The 19,542-nt window shown below is 32.1% G+C and overlaps 1 protein-coding gene across 3 annotated transcripts in view; it reads left to right on the top strand.

Annotated features, from left to right (window-relative positions):
* The first annotated feature begins 319 nt into the window (after positions 1–319).
* Positions 320–19,542, top strand: part of LOC128185861 (MAM and LDL-receptor class A domain-containing protein 1-like) — a 54,921-nt gene continuing 35,698 nt past the window's right edge. For all 3 annotated transcript variants that reach the window (XM_052855553.1, XM_052855546.1, XM_052855539.1), the window contains exons 1-9: positions 320–453; positions 4,926–4,996; positions 9,161–9,325; positions 9,648–9,728; positions 11,399–11,503; positions 12,613–12,697; positions 14,935–15,076; positions 15,171–15,246; positions 15,374–15,568. In XM_052855553.1, the coding sequence (XP_052711513.1) occupies positions 363–453; positions 4,926–4,996; positions 9,161–9,325; positions 9,648–9,728; positions 11,399–11,503; positions 12,613–12,697; positions 14,935–15,076; positions 15,171–15,246; positions 15,374–15,568 (1,011 nt within the window). In that variant the 5' untranslated portion in view covers positions 320–362. The remainder of the gene's footprint in view (positions 454–4,925; positions 4,997–9,160; positions 9,326–9,647; positions 9,729–11,398; positions 11,504–12,612; positions 12,698–14,934; positions 15,077–15,170; positions 15,247–15,373; positions 15,569–19,542) is intronic.

The following is a 19,542-nucleotide window of genomic DNA, read 5'->3' as shown; positions in this document are numbered from 1 at the left end:
GGTCCAAAACCCGGCGCAAAGAGCAGTCATCCTTTGCCGAATACCTCATACGGAGACAACTGTGATCGACCGAAGCCGATCACAAAAATACAGCTGTATACGGTTTTGCAAAAGATCGTCATATTTTAACATTATACACGTATATGAACATATTTATATTTGTTGTTTCTTCAACGATTGGTGATTTAGACTGGGGCATAGATGTTATCATTGGTTGTACCCTTTATCTCTATCCATCTTGATGCCCACGCTTTAGAATGTAGAACAAATATTTCAACATAAGTAAAAGTTATCAAAAAATCTTAACCAGGCGGGTTTATATAAAGGCCGTTCTTATTTATTTTTCACTATTCCTGGGTAGAATGAGTATCATGACGTCAGCTGTCGTGGTACTAGTGTTGCTGGTTGCTCATGGTATTGCAGACCAAAATCGGGACGAAGACAATCAGAGAGGTAGATAATTTTTTAATAATGTTTAATCGTAAAGAACATTTTAAAATTGATTTTCTTAACATCAACATTTTCATAAATAATTTGATTAAGTAAAGATTCATTTTCAGCTATGGTCAGTTTAAACATTATCAAAACACAACTACAACAAAAACCATAGCAATGATCGCTACCTTCACAACCCGCATTAAACATCAAAGAAAGCATTTTGTTTGTTTATATCTATATCTTTCTTTTAACAAATTAATAAATTGGTTGTAAAAAGGTAGTAAAATCAAATTTATTATTGTTATTGTACATCAGTACGTTAGCTAAAAGAAGCAGCCAAATCGTCTCCATGGGGAATCTGAGTCTGATATTAGCATCATGATGATATTTTCGTGCAATCTGTGAATTTTCTTATGCCGCTGTACGTTTCGACTAATCGATAAAAGGGGTGTGTAAGTTTTATAAGATTATCGGATTGATTTTAAAAAGATTATTTTGTAGTAGAAACAAAATTATAAAATGTTAAAATACAATTTAATGTTTAAAGAGACACTACCGCTAGTGTTCCTCTCCTGGTTATTTCCTCTTTTTAAACACTGTTCAATAAAAGAATAAAAGTTGTGCATGTTCTGAATTTTATATTATATCGACTCAAACTTTGTTGTTTTATTTACATCACGTGATTTTCAATGACATCCGATTAGTTGCACATAATGATGCACATAACAAATAAAGCGTATGAATTCTTAATGTTAAGAAATTTCTATACTTGGTACGATTTCAGAGCGTTACTTTAAAGGAGGCACCTGTCTAAGAAGGGAAATGAAAATGATCGGCGGATCTCGATGTTAAAATACTCTTATAATGATAAGATGTATTTATAACCGCCGGGTTTGTACCGTACTGGGTATTTTCCGTACCGGACGATTACTAGGGAATTAGCTCAACACTCGCTGTATTTTCCACATTTATTCCAGTTAATAACACAATTATACAAACAGTTATTCTCCACCCCGTACACATTAAAAAGGGGGAACTCGCTTATTAATAATTCTAACTTAATTTTAACCTACATATGACAGTGAGGGAAAACGTAACGGGTTAGACGGACGACTTGTATCTCGACTCTTAACCTCTATCAACTCTGATTCTCTACTCTCTTCAACTATCTTACAATCATCTCTAAAACATATAATATTATTTTACTGTTGTGACCCTCTAAATAATTGACATGTATAAATCACCCAATCAGAGAATATATCTCTTGATCCTAACTGACCATCGTCCAGGTAAACACCCATTTATTCACCTGCGTTAACCCGCTAATTGTTATGTAATTGCATTAACTCTATTAGTGTCAAACACACTTCTTAGCTGAAACCATTGTCCTTCAATCCTGCCTTTCTAATAAGTATCTTTCCCAAAGCTACACTTGATTACTTTGATGTCCTATTTCTTTGTTACAGTTAAGACGTTTGATAAACATTAATTTACATTCTATCACATCACAGTCAGGAGGAATTTCACGATAATTAAAACGAGTAAATAACGTTAATTTACCAACAAGCTAAACTATAGAAATGTTCGTAACATGTAAAATATACATTTTACATGGTGATATATTGATGACACAGAGCGATTTATTTTTTTGTTATCTCTTACAAGATACATATCTGGGTCATTTCAAGCCAAATCCGTCGAAATGCGTGGTCTCCATGCCCATGCGCTTGCTGAAAGTCACGTTGAAATGTTTGCAATCGATGCACATACGGTGTTGAATGAATGGCTAAAATAGCAATTAGTAATTTTAGTAATAAAATGAGAATTTTTAGATTTAACAAGCGTATTTCTTTAAAGTTCATACTTTTAACTTTGCAAGAAAAATCATTAAAGTCACGGGAAAACTGTCATGTTATTTGCGCAAACTGAGCTGTAGTGTTTCTTTAAAGCCCAATTAAGGTTTTATATTTGAGACGTCTGTTTACAAAAAAATGTCGAGCATTTAGAGGAATGGAGGAAAAGGCAACCAAAAAAATACAAATTCATTAACCAGAACATTCATTATTCCATATTATTATACACACATTAAATTTAAGATTTAAAACTAAAAGCGTCTAAACATGAGTTTCTGCATGTTCAATTTTTCCACAGACAAAAAATAATTAAAGATTAAAAAATAATTATTTTTTGTCTGTTGTCTTTTTTGGTTTAATGATTATTTTTAGGTTAATGTTACTGTTGACTGTTTAACCGAATGTGCAGTGGATGATTTTCACCAATTCATTGACCGTAAACTAATATTTTATTACCTGTCATTGTGTTGTACCTATCAAATCATATAAATTAAGCAAGTACATGTAAATATCTAGACTCTGGTAGTTTTAAACTCTAGTAATCTTACAAAAAACCTAAATTTATTAATCTAAAGATTTTAATATTTATGTCCAGAAGGCCGATTTTAGATAACCTTTATATATTACTGAAAGTTCATCAATTACCACTGAGCAGATTCCCTGACCGTGAACCAATATTTACACACATGTTGGTACTTTTGTGATGTTAACTGTCAAAGCATGTTATTACATATTAACGCCCCGATAGGTCATTCTAGTAATCTTAAAAGATCTCAATTTATGTATCTACATATCTTGATACTTACATGTATATCCAGAAGGCCGACTTTAGATGACCCCTGTCTGATCGACTTTTGTCGATTTCCCCGGGACACTACGGCTGTTGTGACAGCTATGACCCGTGACATTACCCCCCCCCCCCCCCCAAACCTGCGCCTGTTTGTGTAGGTTGGCCCTACAGCCGTTTTCCTTTTTTTTCTCCATTCTTCAGGCATTTAAAACAAAAACTGAAAAATCATATCGATGAAACCAATTCGCAAGACTTATCAAGTTTGAGGTACTAATGATTTCAAAAGCCAATATAACTTGTGTATTTGACAAAAACAAATACTGAACCATTATACAATTAATTAACTAGATGATGCGAGTATAGCGACAGCACTTGAGCTTGCGGACCAAAACTCCCTTCCATCCTCCATCCCGGGACATTCCTCCTTTTCTTCATCAATCTATCCTTTAATGACATATTTCTGATTTAATTCATTCCTTCTTTGCGAAAAAAAATGACCTAATACAAACATTTATGATTATTATAATCATCTATACACTCAACAAAGCTTCTAACTGTTCATCCTAATAAAAAGAATAAATAAATTCGAAAATAACAAATAATAATAATTTAAATTTTCAACAAGTCGTTGCTGATGTGTCTTTACATCAATGGCCCAGATAGAATAGACAACAACGATTAAAATCTATAATCATTGACGAAACATGCTTAAAATGATCCGCATTTTTGTGATCGATAATAGACTAGCCTTTAATGAAAATGAAAAGTTAAAGATGAGAAACACTTAAATGGGCAAAATGATCATCGAGAAATTAGCCAGAGCTGTTGGAGTCTGCATTGTTTCTACGACACATTGTACACACTTAAAATTTGCTGCTAATTTTTTCTTCGACATTGTTTTGAATATCAAGCAATCCGAAGGAGACATTATTTTGATATCATTTTTATCTTCCATAAATGTAAGGTCATTTCCATCGATATCAGCAATCAATCAAATGAGTAAAATTCAACCAAACCGGAAGTGTTTTCAATACATTATATCCGGTAATTTTCGCGATGATCTTATTTTATATTTACATTCACTTTCTTTCCTCCTATTAAATTGCATTGATAGATTTGAGTGATAATTACGCATAACACAGAAGACCCAATCACCAAATCTGGCGCGTATGAAGACATTCAGTCTTCCTTCAGAACATGACTGACTCTCCTCCAGACTTCAAACCGGATCATGACCTGATATTATACTTGGGCTGATTAATATTTCATGGATGTAAATATTTTTTAAAGATTGAAATGAATTCAATCGATTAATTTCTTAGTATACCAAAAATAAATTCATCAAATTACAAATCGGAAAATAAACTTGAGTTATTAGAATTTAAAACGCTGGGCACTTTTTTGTCAGCACAATTCGGCTGTTCCGATGGCTCTTCCGTTAAATGCGCATTACTCGTTGAATAAGGCCGAGATTTTTTTAAATAAATCATATTTGCGGAAAGAGAACAAATGTTAAAAACGTAAATATAAGCATTGAATCATTATTTTTTGAAAGATGTGGTCTCATAACTGCAACGGTGTGTGCATACAAATTGAATAACGCGCGCGCGCGCGTTATTCAATTTGTATGCACACACCGTTGCAGTTATGAGACCACATCTTTCAAAAAATAATGATGCAATGCTTTAGTGACACGCGAAAAAAACCGGATAATTATACGGTATTCAGCTAAGGTTCACGTCTTGAATTGGTTTACAAACCAGAGGTTAAGGTCAATGCGTCGCTCTTAAAAGATGGCATCTGATTTTTTTTCAATTTAGATTATTGATTTTGTTTACATTTAGTTATCGGAAAAAGAGAAGCCAGAATCGCCCTGAATGAATTGAGAAAAAGACATGTATCACACGTGTTGAAGGTAAGAGAGTTTCAAATAGAGAAATATTTTCCTTAAAGTAAAATTGATTTATTTAGATATGCAAAGTTAACGTTACTCATATCAAAATTGAGAGAATAATATGCATGTTCTAGTTTTGAAACTAGTTCCCTTTCTTAAAAAGTTGATCAAAAACATTGATTTTTCACGTTTTGAGGTCGTTAAAATGAAATCTTTACCATTTCATTTCATTTTAACGACCTCAAAACGTGAAAAAATATAGGGTAAGTTTATAAAATGCTACACATATAATCTAAAATAAGGGCAATTTTTTTTTATATAAATTATTATCTCTCTCTCTCTCTCTCTCTCTCTCTCTCTCTCTCTCTCTCTCGTGCACATTTATTCGATAGAAACCTCCGTGTGCACATTAATTAATTCCAGAGAAACTCCCATGGCAATCAAATTTCAGAATTAAAAGTATAAACCGTTCTTTCTCAGTATCTGAATGTGACAATACTTGTAACTTAAATCACATTAGTGATAAAATACAATTGTCGTTTCATAATATATAGGCTTACTTATGTTTACGTCCGAACTTAGGCCTACCTATGAGTGGACGTAAAATTTTGGCTTTACTCAAGTCGTACGTAAAGATGCGCTCTTTAATGAAACTCAAATATTCGAACTAGTCTATACATTATACATGTATTATAAGGCTAATTCATTTAAGATTTCCATATGTTTTTGACACTAAATAATACTCCTTGCGCTGGCATTCCAGAAAATCATATACATATATTATGAGGTCAGTTCTTTACATGATGGGACCATTACATTAACTGGATTGGTAACTTCTTTATATGCAGTCGTAACTCTTTATGATGAGGTTGTAAATTGGTTCTCACTTAAACGTTTTAATGGGGAAGAGGTCCAGTTTTGTTTTTAAAAAGATGCCGCGTTCATTGTGACCATTGTTATGATGCACATTTCCTGGTCAACTTGTCGTTTGTTCTGAATTCACGAACGAGAAAGAGAGAGAGAGAGAGAGAGAGAGAGTTTATCTTTTAAACATCGATATCATAATATCAATCATTGAACACATTTTGTGTGAAAGATCGAATGTTTTATTAGTTGAGTATGCTTTTAATTTAAGAGTAAAAGCAATTACAAGCAAAAAATGAAGCAAGCGTTTTAAAATCAAAGTCGAAAGACCTTTGTTTCAATGTAACAGGTAGGTGCTACTACCCGCTGCTCAATGCCTCTAACACAAAAGAAATAGACAGATTTTCATTCACAGACATTAATAAGAATTCGTTTTCATTGGTTTTTTTTAATTAATTTGATTTTTAAGAAATAATAAAGAAATAGGTTGGTCTTAACCTCTTTAGATGGGTTTTTTATCCACTGTATAAAATTTAAGCTCACCAGACATGTATTTCTGTTTTTTAAATCCTACAAAGAAGGTGTTGCAGTTCCTGTGCTATTTTCCATAAACCTGTTGCAGATATCTTCTTATCATTCTTATAAGACCATTTTATACGTGGATCCAGAAATTTTTTCGGGCGGGGGGGGGGGGGGGGTCCGATGAATACTGAAGTTTTCCGAAGGGGTGGGGGAGGTGGGTAATTTTATGGAAATTTAAGAAATTTAAATTTTCCTGGGGTGGGATCCTCCCCGCGACCCCCCCCCCCCGCCACCCCTGTCCTAGACCCCAATGCATTAAGAAAATTGTAAAATGGTTACACTGAAAAATGTGACATGGCATATCCGATTTTTTGTTTCAAAGAGGCATATTTTTAAATAAATTAAACTTCGAAAAAAATACTCCGAGGTTATTAACACATTACCACACATCGATCAAGAACAGAGAAACTCAAAGACCTAGTAAGTTGTCAGAACTTGTGTCCGAACCATTTGTGTATGTATCTTTATATATATGTATACAATAAAATATGTTCAAATCAGAGAAACTCACTCACTCTCTCTCTCTCTCTCTCTTTCACTTCCCCATTAAAACTTTTCAGCGAGAACCAGTTTACAACCTCATCATAAAGAGTTACGACTGCGTATAAAGAAGTTACCACTCCATATAATGAAATGATGTCATGTAAAGAACTGACCACATCATATAATGCCTCAATAACGGCATATTATATAAATAGTGCCTGTTTGGGAGGGTAACAGTTGAAATTGACACCCCGAGAAAACTATTGTCAACCTCCGATTCGCGTCGGTTGACAATGGTTTTCGAGGGGTGTCAATTTCAACTGTTATCCTCCCAAACAGGCACTATTTATTTTGTTATACTGAATGTCTTTTTTAAAAATTTTAAGAAAATTTTACTGCTTTTATATAGGAATAACGTGAATTCTACAGCGAACCGTACGCGCATAATTTTCGCGCATGTAACATTTTTTAATGTTACCCGTTGCCAAGTGCGTTGCTAACGCTGAGGGTAATAGTAAACATTATTAACTGCGTCTAAACCAATCAGATTTCGGTATTTAACATGAAAGTATAACAAAATAAAATTGTCACCTCAGATAAAGGATCTACAATTGCGTGTAAAGCTTTCACCACAATACATAAAGGTTTTACCACCATACAAATGAACATAATGATTTTAACACGCCTTAACATGATGTTAGTACTACATATAATGAACTTATCACCTAATGTCATGAATGGATGTTGCACTGCATAAAAGGATTTTGCAACTGTACATGAAGAGTGTACCACATAACATAAAGATTGAACACTAGTTCATTATGAGTTTAGCTCTGTATGAAATGAGTTAATCATATTATATAAAGATTTATTCATAGCATACAATGAATGAACCACTGCACATTATGATCCTACTACATAACGTAATGATGTTACCACTTCATATAAAGATTAGTGATGAATAGTGGTGAAATTACAGTATATATTGATGTTAGCACTGCATATAATGATGTAACAACTGCATAAAATGATATTACTATTGCATATAAAAGATATACCCATTCATATAATATAAAATTTACCTTCAGGCAGCCATGGCGTTCCATATATTAGCGTAATACAAAAAGTTATAGGAAAGCAGAATTTAAATGCAATTATGAATTTTATCAAATTTCTGAATAATAATCAATTAGATTTAGACTCACGTACTAAAGGAATTCAATGTGTCACAACTTCATACAAAGCCATTCCGTGTACATGATGGTGTTCAATCCGTCTATTTGAGGCCACGTTTAATGATTGGTAAACTCACCTTATGTGTTGTCCGATCTAATGTGGTAAACTCACCTTATGTGTTGTCCGATCAAATGTGGTAAATTCACCTAATGTGTTGTCCGATCCAATGTAGTAAACTCACCTTATGTGTTGTCCGATCCAATGTGGTAAACTCACCTTATGTGTTGTCCGATCCAATGTGGTAAACTCACCTTATGTGTTGTCCGATCCAATGTAGTAAACTCACCTTATGTGTTGTCCGATCCAATGTAGTAAACTCAACTTATGTGTTGTCCGATCCAATGTTTTCTGATTCGTAGATTTACTTTATCTGTGACTTGTTCTTTGCCATGGTAAAGATAATACATGTTCTAAATTTGAGAATCTTGTTAAACGTTTAATCAAAATATGATTAGCGAGTTTCCCAAAAGCATACAAATGGTAAATCGGTATCTTACAATATATAATTTTTCATGAAATTAAAGTGACAGTATACACCGAATCATTTCACTTTGAATATTTATTTTAATGAGTACTTCTATTTGTCTGTTTCCTGTCCCATAACAAAAAGACCTTGTCTCCAAGATATCTTAAAAATAGCAAAGACTTGATCAACGAAAATTGGTTGATGATAAACCTATGAGTGTACATGTTTTTACACTAGTTTGTTTTATGTGGCGTAACTTCCGGTCGTTACAGGACGTACTCAAAAATTGATTGTTGGCTTTTTGTTTTGTTTTACATAGAAATAATTACTGGAAAATTCCTTCACAGTATTTACTTGTATATCATATCCATTACATCCATCCAAGAGGAATGTAATTTTTTTTTCAGACTAATGCATGAGGAATGGAAGACCTTTTTGTCGCTATAGCAGCAACAAGAGTCTAGTTTTGTCATTATCTTTTAACCGCTATCTAGATAGGTTTAAAACATATTTATAGACTTCAATATGTTTTATATTATACCCTTGTTTTCCAGAGGGCAACTGAATTTGAAACAACTGAAGAAGAGAAAGAAATTGATCTTGATTTCATAGAGCGTGCGTTAGAGCGATATGAAGAAAGACTACGCAGCACTGAAACAATTGAAGCTGATAATCATGTAGCTACTGGCGGGGAAAAACTCATTCAGGAAGCACTGACGGTAAGGGACGCGAAATTCAAAATGAAGATTAATATAAAGCATCTATTTGATACCATTGTTTTTATTAAGAAACCTTTTTTTATTAAAGGAACAATTTTATACTTGCGTATTTTTTTAGCTTTCTTTTTTTTTTTTTTTTTTTTTTTTGATTTTGAAAACTACTATCATTCTCTTTTGACATTTACATTATTTAGATGTACATGTAACATAAGTGTGATGCCTTTATTTACTCAAATGATGGAAGGTTGTGTGTATCATCATACAATGAATCGTTGGTTTTTTACCCTACTGAAGTAGCAAATAAACTATATTTTTATTGAAGGGTAATGTTGATCCCAACTCTGACGTGGTCAATCTACTGGAGAGCATGTTTGTTAATGAGGGTTCCAGACACAACCAACACGTGAGTACCCACGATGTGGTTATGAATGTACCACATAGACACGCTTATTTAGCCTTATTTCATCGGTAAACCCAATTGTATTCCAAATAATGAGTGTCAGTTTGTGAATAGACGCTATTTAACATTTTGGACGAAATGGAATTGCCAATCAGTGTATTAGAAATTAATTTAAATTCAGAGTAATATTTTGATCCTTATATTAAAAAGTTTACAACTTTTACTTTAAATTTGTTCACAAAAAGTCTTGGTTGTACTTTTGCGCTTATTTAAAAAAAAACAAACAAAAAAATAACTACTAAATTATTAATTTTTAAGTCAAAATTAAAATGACTTGAATGAAAAATTGGAATGTAATGAGAAGCTTTTGAAATCATTAGCTTTAAATTAATAATATTGGCTTGAGTGAATTTCCTAAATGTAACATAACTTTGTTCGCCAGTTTAAGACAGTGGCATCGGAAGCAGATTGAAAGTGGGGGAGGGGGCTAAACTAATCATCAGAAATCTTGACAAGCAAAAACAAAAACAAAAAAAAACGTAATTACCAAAATCATGAAATTAATAGAAATTCCTAATCGGAGGGGGGGGGGGGGTGTCGTAGTTTGTGTATAACTCCAAATAACTCCAATTTTCAATATCACTCTTAATATTTCCTTATTTTCATTTCAATTCCTTACATTCTACCGAGAAAGTAGAGGCGGGGGTCGGCAGCTTCTTGATACTTCAAATTTTTATAGGTAAATTTCAGATGAAATATGTTTGCTGCGAGAAAAAGTGGGGAGGGGGATAGCCCCTCCCTGATGCTATGTGCTTGATTGTTAGGTCTAATTTTGTTACTCCCCACTCCTTAGTTCCCCCCCTCCTGGTTCCAACGACTATGTGAGAAAAGAGGTAACCAGCACGACGCTATCAACACGCAAACGAGAACATTTGAAGATCTGACATAGATTAAGGAAATATTTGGCGCTTCGGGCAGTTATAACTTACATATATTTATTGCAAAGTTGAAAAGATACGGTTCATTATCATCTTACAATTTCCTTCATCTGAATTAAAATTAGGAATGAAAAAATGAAAAAATATACACATATAATAATCAATATCATTAATACTAGTAACAGGTAATTCATTTCATGGCTCAACAGGTAGAAAGGGAGTCATTTTGATTTGTTAAGCTTTTAAATTTTATTTAGTAAAGAAAAATAAAACAAATCAAATACCATAAATTGTATAAACTTAGCTTGAGTAGCTCTACTTTCCGGGGATATAAATACAGTGTAAAATTTGCAATGACCATTTAGCCTTTAGGCTGCAATAATTAAGAGTTTTGTCGTTTCCTATACGTAATTACAAGCTTACATTGCTATTTATCATAAACATTTATATATTATTCTTTACTCACTAACATTTTTACCGCATGTTGGTTTTTTAATTCCTTTTCTTGCAGATAAATTCATACCATCAGATCAATAACATGTATTCAATTTCATCACAAATTAACGAATAAATATTATGAATATTAGACACGTTATCCTTTTAGTTCTCAAAAACTTAATATAGATAATATATATCATTTTGTGTTCATGAAAAATCGATCAAACTGAGTAATTTTTAGAATTCAATATCTTTCATGTATGTAATTTAATGACTATCGATTTATTTATTTTTTAGCCGATAGGTATCGATCAGATTGCTGCAAAAAAAGGAAAGGTATATGGTGACACCCACGATGGTCATCGCTTCACTCAAACACAAAGTGAGGGGATGGAACAGACGGTAAGTCGGTGTCAGTTAACTGACCAGTCAGAGGGTAACCAATCAGATAGTTTGCAAAAGGTCACTGCAAATGTCAGTCAACTATTCATGATGACTATTTTTTTAAAACTCAACCAATGATATGATGTATGAATAAAAATACTTCAAATGATCTGCAGATTCAATCTGCCATTCGAACCCCAAAGTAAAAATTTAATCAGATGCTTTGCGTTATAATTCTCTATTGATAAAAATTAAAATAAAAAAAGAAATGTAGAAGTAAATATTGAATAGTTAATGAGGTTGCATTAATGAATCATATTAGTGCAGTAAATTAGTTTCTAATGCAATGTAAATAAAATAGTGAGTAAGGGTGTACATGTATTTCAGGAAGACTACAAAGCAAAATGAAAGTGACGTCAGTGCGTAACTCAGATTGTCAGGCAGTCAATGAATTTGTAAATATCAACTGAAAACACCACAAACTGCTGACATTTTCATAAATCGACCAAACGAATCAGTTATTAAGGTTAATTCAATGAATCTGCTAAGTAAGCACTTCGTCTTAATATAAGATATAAAAGTTTAACATAAAATAATCAGCCAATTAGATTGCTAGTCAATAATCAATGTCAGTTACCAAAATGATCAGCAGATGTCAATTTCAAGCAAAGGATGTTTTGGATGTATTTTATACTATTATATGTTAATAACTCAGCAAATAAGATAACCAGGTAATGCCAATTAATTCTTTGATAGCTAAAAGAAAAATACCATTTACTAATATTTTTGGGCTAAGTTTAAATCTTTAATCAGCTTGATTAGGGTATGGGATTTAATTTCAAAATTCAAAATTCAAAAATAAGTGACATAAATTTGAATTTTAAACATCACATGTACGTTGCATATGCGATTCTGTGCAGATTAACTTAAAGCTATAGAAAAATACTATACTTCAATTCTTTTTCAAAGTGTCTAAAATATTTATGAAATTCTCTTTTAAACCGCATCCAAATGCATTAAATTTATAATTTGTATATTTTGTTACAGATTGGATAATTCAGGTGTATCTTGTTTCGTGCTGTATCTATTTATATCTTTATTCGTATTATTTTTTTTTAATATCAAAGGGTGATGGAAGAAAGAGGAATTTCCTGCAGACTGCGCCACTCTGGTCGGATTTAATCATCCCTTACACCATTGACAGCAGCCTGGGTAAGACGGGTTTAAGTAGAAGTACTGGATTGTGAATTGTTAATTCCAATTGTGAAAATATAGTCTTTTAGCCAAAAATAAAGTTCTAAATGTTAAACAAATACATATATGACATCACAAAAAGATAAAGATAACCAAGTGGTATGTTTAACTTAACACACACTTGTTACATGATTTCGTTCTAGTAAAAGTCTCCCATGTTAGGGGTGTTTGAACCTTTTATAAGATAGATGATTTCCGAAGAAATAAATCCATCAATACCGGTATAATGAATTCTAATTTATCAAGATTTGTGCGCTTAGGTAATTAAGAACTCTTTTGTAATTAAAGTTACGTATAGGTCACTGTTGTTGATAGAAATATTAATGTCAAATGTAAAGAAAAGTAATTTGAAAAGGCATATGTCACGACACCAGAATATAGAAATACAAAATTGAAAATACATTAGCACATGTCATTTTATACCCCTGAAATATGATTTAAGGAGGGTGGATGGTCAGATCTGCCTTAAACTTTTAAATCCGATATTTTGGACCAGAAGTTATTATTTAGTAACACAAGAAAATAAATAATTATTTAAGCTTTAGAGTTATAATGATTTTATATATCTATAGACAGAGCTCTTCATATAAAGGAGATATATGTAGCTAAAAAATGGCCACGACCATCATGCCTCCTTAACCATGGAAATATAAAGAAATAATGTAGACCTATAGAAATGTTTAACATTGAATTCATTTTTAAAAAAAAATGAAGCAGTGCTTCTTTTATGGAATGTCAAAACGTAGCAATATTCGATATTTTCAATTTGTACTGTAGGGTTTTTTGTAATTTATAATATTTTGTGTGTATTTCATAACTTTCATTTCAATTGTATAATTGTCCATTGGCACTGTATAATTTTATCTGTATTCTATCCATTCCATTCCTATTTTATAAATTTCATTTGTGTTGCATAATTTTTTTTATTTGTATTATACATTACGTTTAAGTATTCTCTATATCTCTGAGAAAAAAGCAAGCGTTTCATCCGTTCAAATATTTCATTTGATATTAATGAGAAATCAATCTGTAAAGGACTATATACATATATTTTTGATATGGGATTAAAATTGCACCCGGAATTTGCAATTATTAAAAGTGCATCAGTTACGTAAAATTATTTTTTTTTTATGAATAGTTGATATACCATAATTATGTTTTTAACTTACTCGTTGGAATTGATATGCACTCACTAGATATATATAAGGTCAAGAGTTGAACTTTTTTTGGTAATTCAATCACAATCATTCAAAAATTGACAATTTTTAAAAACTGTTTTTAATGGGACGCTTTTAACAAGAGCAATGTTTTGTCGCTTTTTAGTCTTAGAAAGATGCATCATTGATGAAAAAGTTGTATGTTTAAGCAATTGCTCCAAGTTTTTGAAAAGAAACCTGATTGAAATCTGTTTTACGCAAAAAATGCGAAAATGCCGGGTAGGGTTAACTTTAAGATGTCATATTTCGAAATTGTGGGCATTTGAAAAAATTATGAATAAACTTCAGATGTTTATCTGTACAAAGCAAAAACATTACAGTTAATTTATGGTGTTCATTAAAGCGGGCCATAGAAGTCAAAATTGTATGTAGTCCTTTAAAAAACATATATGGGAAATTCATATCAGAGTGTTGGTAGTCCTTAAAGGGACTTTGACACGATTTGAGCCCAAAAGTTTGAATTTTATTTTTCCATTTTTAATGTTTAGAATGAATAATATAGATATGTTTAATGCTTTGTCAAAATTTCAAAGTCCGATATAAGCAAGATACAGAATTTGGAATTCTTTGTTTTGTAATCAAAGCTTGAGTCTTGTTATTGTTTACATATGTGTTTTATTGGTATAAGTTTCAATCAAATGTTGCTTCTTCTATTGATAAAATATTTTATAAACACATTGAATAGGTTTGCCTTGTTTCCCACGAGGTTTTATGTCAAAGAAACTGTAATTCCATACTTTTACATTATTTGTAAACAAATTTTAAGACTCAGGCTCTGTTTACGTAACAATGATTTTTTACCTCTGTATCTCCTTAACTATTACTTAAATACTAACATTTAAATTTTGGTCAATCATTCAACATGTGCAAGTATATAAAAAAAAATTAAATTTTGATCTAAAATCGTGCCCAAGTCCCTTTAAAGGAGCTAAAGAAGTATGTATTATTTAGAGGTTTTTGTCTATTTTTTAATTCCAGCGAATACTCCGAGTTATGTTGACGTCATAGATAAAGCCATTAAACAATTTTCCGACTACACCTGTTTGAAATGGGTCCCTTACGGCTCGGACGAAGCCAACAAAACGTCTTATTCAAGCTACATCGAGTTTTTTTCGGAAAGGTACACGCATCTGACTTTTACGAAGTATTACTGCATTTAAAATAGACTTCTTTTTAAATGACATTAATGACGGTAGTCTTTTCTTTCTCTTAAGTGGCTGTTGGTCCTACGTTGGTAGAGTATTTTCAGACAAACAACAGATAAGCTTACAAGCTCCAGGTTGTGTAACTGTAAGTTCCAGTTCTAAGGTTTACCAAAAAAAGCCATTCATGATTAGACGATTATAAACAGCAAATTTTATCATTCAATACTTCACAACCTGTGCATGACCAATAACGTTATATTGTGTGTTTGAAGCTGTCTACAACTGTCCATGAGATGACGCATGCTATCGGTCAAATGCACGAACAATCCCGGAATGACCGTGATAACTACGTCACTATGTTATGGAGCAACATTAATGGAGGGACAGGCAACTACAACATGGCAAAGTCGCAGACCTTTGACAGAAACCCATACGACTATGAGTCCGTGCTCCAGTATAGCTTAACGGTAAATTTGTTTATCGCTATTGTAATACAGTATAGGTTATCGGTAAGTTTGTTTATCGCTATTGTAATACAGTATAGGTTATCGGTAAGTTTGTTTATCGCTATTGTAATACAGTATAGGTTATCGGTAAGTTTGTTTATCGCTATTATAATACAGTATAGGTTATCGGTAAGTTTGTTTATCGCTATTATAATACAGTATAGGTTATCGGTAAATTTGTTTATCGCTATTGTAATACAGTATAGGTTATCGGTAAGTTTGTTTATCGCTATTGTAATACAGTATAGGTTATTGGTAAGTTTGTTTTCCGAAAACGTGCTTTATCAAAGTTAAAAGGTTAGTTATTTTACCATTACCGAGCGCCAGCATGACTTCACGGTTAGTCTGTGTACTGTTGCCGTGCTCTGGTAAAGCTTATCAGTAACTTTGTGTACCGTTACTGTACTCCCGTATAGCTTAACAGTAAGTTGGTTAGTTGATCAGTGGTATGCTCCAAATAGTATCAAGATGTAAAACTTAAATAGCATTCTGAAGATAGCTGAAGGATCTGGGAAGGTAATTGAATGGCAATAATATGATCAAATTTTATTCAGACATATTAAAGTTATTTTTAACCTCCTCTCAGTTGACTGGATGGAAAAGTTTCATCCCGTATATGCTCGTTATAGAATTACTAGTGAAAAACTAAGCTCAATTTTGTCTTTCCCATTTCTACAACCAGCTAATTAATGTCAGTTATGTGCTCAGTGACTTTAGCCATTAGATTATACCAAAACGAATAAAAACACACCGGTGAAGAAAAACAAAGGAAAACTACGTTAAGATAAGACTTGATTTGTAATTTGAATACATTAATTATTTTTAAGTTCCAACTGCAAATAAAGGGAACGATGTCTAAAATCACTTTATCGAGATTTTCAATCTTGTTCGTTGTGATATAACTGAATTAAGTCTGTTAAATAGCAAAAGCTGAGCAACAGTCGGGTCCAGAATAGAGTACACATTTTTGAAATTCCGTTTTTAAAACCGTTTTACACAAATTATTCACACCCCTGCGAATGTATTCGGAATGTTTTCTTTATCGTTGCTAAGTATGTAATAAATCCAGAGGTGCTCGAATGAAAGTTCACGAGACTTCACCGACATTTGTTCAGTTCCTGTGAAATTTCGAGCGGAAGTGTAAGTGTTCGGATAATATTCTCAAAATACGTAAGTACTGGTCAGTTTTTATATAATATCATACTTTGATTTACGTTAAAACATCAAATTCTTTTAAGATGTATGTCTTATTTCACCATCTATCGGTTATTTAAATTTAACGATGGTATTAAGAACAGAGTTATCGTTCAACCACGTGTAGAGTAGTTGAAAATATAAACATTAGGTTGCAAAATAAAATCATAGCCATGTTTGATGCTTGTGGTGTGCAATACTATGTTTAAAAAAAAAAAATGGGTGAATGTTTTGCATAAAAACTTAGTATATCGAGCCATTTTCAAGGAACATTCTGCATAAAATCGTATAGTCTCTTTCACTATTGATGTTATTACTAGGTCAGGCGCGGATCGAAAATTAATTTCTAGGGGGGGGATCTCTACTACGTATGTTATTTGTTGCAACAGCAGAAAAAAAAACCTATTTTTTATATTGTCACATTTATTTCTAGAACACATTTTATCCACCAATTAATGATAATAAAGTTTAAAATCAATATACGTCTAGAATATATATTTGACAACAAGTACCTAGATTCTATAAAATAGACTATAAACACGAGGCATGTTTTTACTGCGAAACTGAAAGGGTCAAATAAAACCACGTGGTCTAAAATTTAAATGACAATAACATTCGCAGGGGTGATTCATATGTTGCCATTTTGTTGGTACATCTGCACATCTCTTCTTGTGAAAAATTGAAAAATCTTTTTAGCTCACCTGAGCTGAAAGCTCAAGTGAGCTATTCTGACCAAATTTTGTCCGTCGTTCGTTTGACCGTTTGTCTGTCTGTCTGGCCGTCTGGCTGTCTGTTTGTCCGTAATTTTTTTTTGGAACTGCTTGGTCAATTTTAATCAAATTTTGCGCAAATTATCCTTATTGACAGGCAAAAATAAGTTTAAGAAATAAAAGATCGATCTTTATTCAAAGCAGAGAAAACCCGAAACTGTAGAAAAAGGGGTGCATTTTTAAAATTTCTTCTCAAGAACTAGTCAAATCTAAGGTATATTAACATAAATAATCCTTATGGAAAGAAAAGAATTAATTGCAAAAAGTATGGTCTCATTCTGTTTCAAAAAAGAGTACATGTAATTACAAAATGATAATAAAGTAAATGCGTGTTTTAATCAGTTTATGACTTCGGGTTCTGTATTCCATACTTCTAAAATGAGGCTCTTTGTTTAAAGCAACCATGTTGGACGTATGATCTGACAAATGTTGTGCAACAGTTCGCGTGCGAAGAGTATCTTTGAAACAAGCAAGATATATTGGTGCCGATTTTGTAAAGCAAATTGAGGTTAAATGTTTCAATGCGTTAACAGTTTTCGCATAAATCAGACAGCTGACTGTTAAACTGCGCAAAATAAACAAAATCTGATGTCTTAACAAAGTACTAAAATACAATTCATTCTATTGGTAATTCAGTATAATCTTTTGCGTATGGTTGATTAAAGCAATGTGTTTTGTTGAGATGCTCAGCATTTTCTCGAATTTATTCAGTTTAAATTAACAGAGTTTAATATCGCTGACGGAAATATATATACATATGTATGTATATATATATGATTCATTTTGAAAAATAAATTGTGCTCTTTGTTTTAGTGCATGTTTCTTTTGTTTAAATGAAAACAATTTCTATTTACTAACCATATTTGAGTCATGTTTCTTATGTTTAATTGTTTACAATTTCTATTTACTTACCATATTTGAATGTTAAGCTTCGAATTAATAAGCAAAATACAAAACTTTGCTCACAATTCTATGTTTGTACACATATCTGAGACCATTCTTTTGTTTACAGTTTAAATGCTGGAAAGGAAATACCAAGTTAAAAATCTTAAGCTGACTGTAATTAACTCGTGTGAACAAAATATGACTCAAACCTAGCAGAATTGTGAGATCTGTATCTTGCTTATAATTCTACGATTGACGCTTAAATTTTGGTTCTTTATTAGAAATGTCTCGCTAAACGTTAAATACTAATCATTTACAAAAAAAAATAAAAGAAATGTGCTGTAACTACTTTCTAAGGCCCCTCTTTATACGATGAATTATATAAATTCTATATCAATTTTGATAGTTCAGACACGAGTAAATTAAAACGACAACGATTAAACAGTTTCCATATTTCTGACACATTTTGTGTCGGGGATAAAGGCATTATCTCTATTCTTAAGAATATATTACAGCGGAAAATCATTCTGGTTTGTAGCAATTTATTGTTTTTTTAAGAAAGATGAAAATAATTGGTGGGCCTTAGTAAAATAGAGTAAAATGCCTGTCAATACATTGACTATAATAGCTCTTTAACATATCAAGTGACAACATTTTTCATTCGAGTGTATTCATCAATCAAGTGAGTAAGGTTAAAAAGTCACACGTGTTTATGCCAAGTAAATAACAGCCGACGTATATAATGGGGAAGACCAATTAAATGTTTGAATGTTTTTAATTTGAGGTATAGAGCACATTGAGACATATAAGTAGAAAGTAGTTGAGGAATGAAATGTACTTATATGCTCGCATTATAAAGTGGGGGAAGGAAGAGCAGAACGAAAATATAGGGAATTGAAAGTTAACAGTGTACCCCTACCAAAAGTTTAGTTTTTTATCTTGGATAGGATTTTCGTATTTTCGGAAAAAATGGTATTTCATAAAGGTACAATGTCAAACATCAAATGTGTACAAAAAAAGTGTAAAATTCCAATACTGAACAATATTTATCTTTCGTTATTCTTCTCAGAGGCCATATGGTACAAT

This window comes from Crassostrea angulata, chromosome 1 (genome assembly GCF_025612915.1).
Source record: "Crassostrea angulata isolate pt1a10 chromosome 1, ASM2561291v2, whole genome shotgun sequence".
Lineage (NCBI taxonomy): Eukaryota > Metazoa > Mollusca > Bivalvia > Ostreida > Ostreidae > Magallana > Magallana angulata.
Note: the sequence above shows the minus strand (reverse complement) of the source record. Positions and strands in the feature narration are given on the sequence as shown.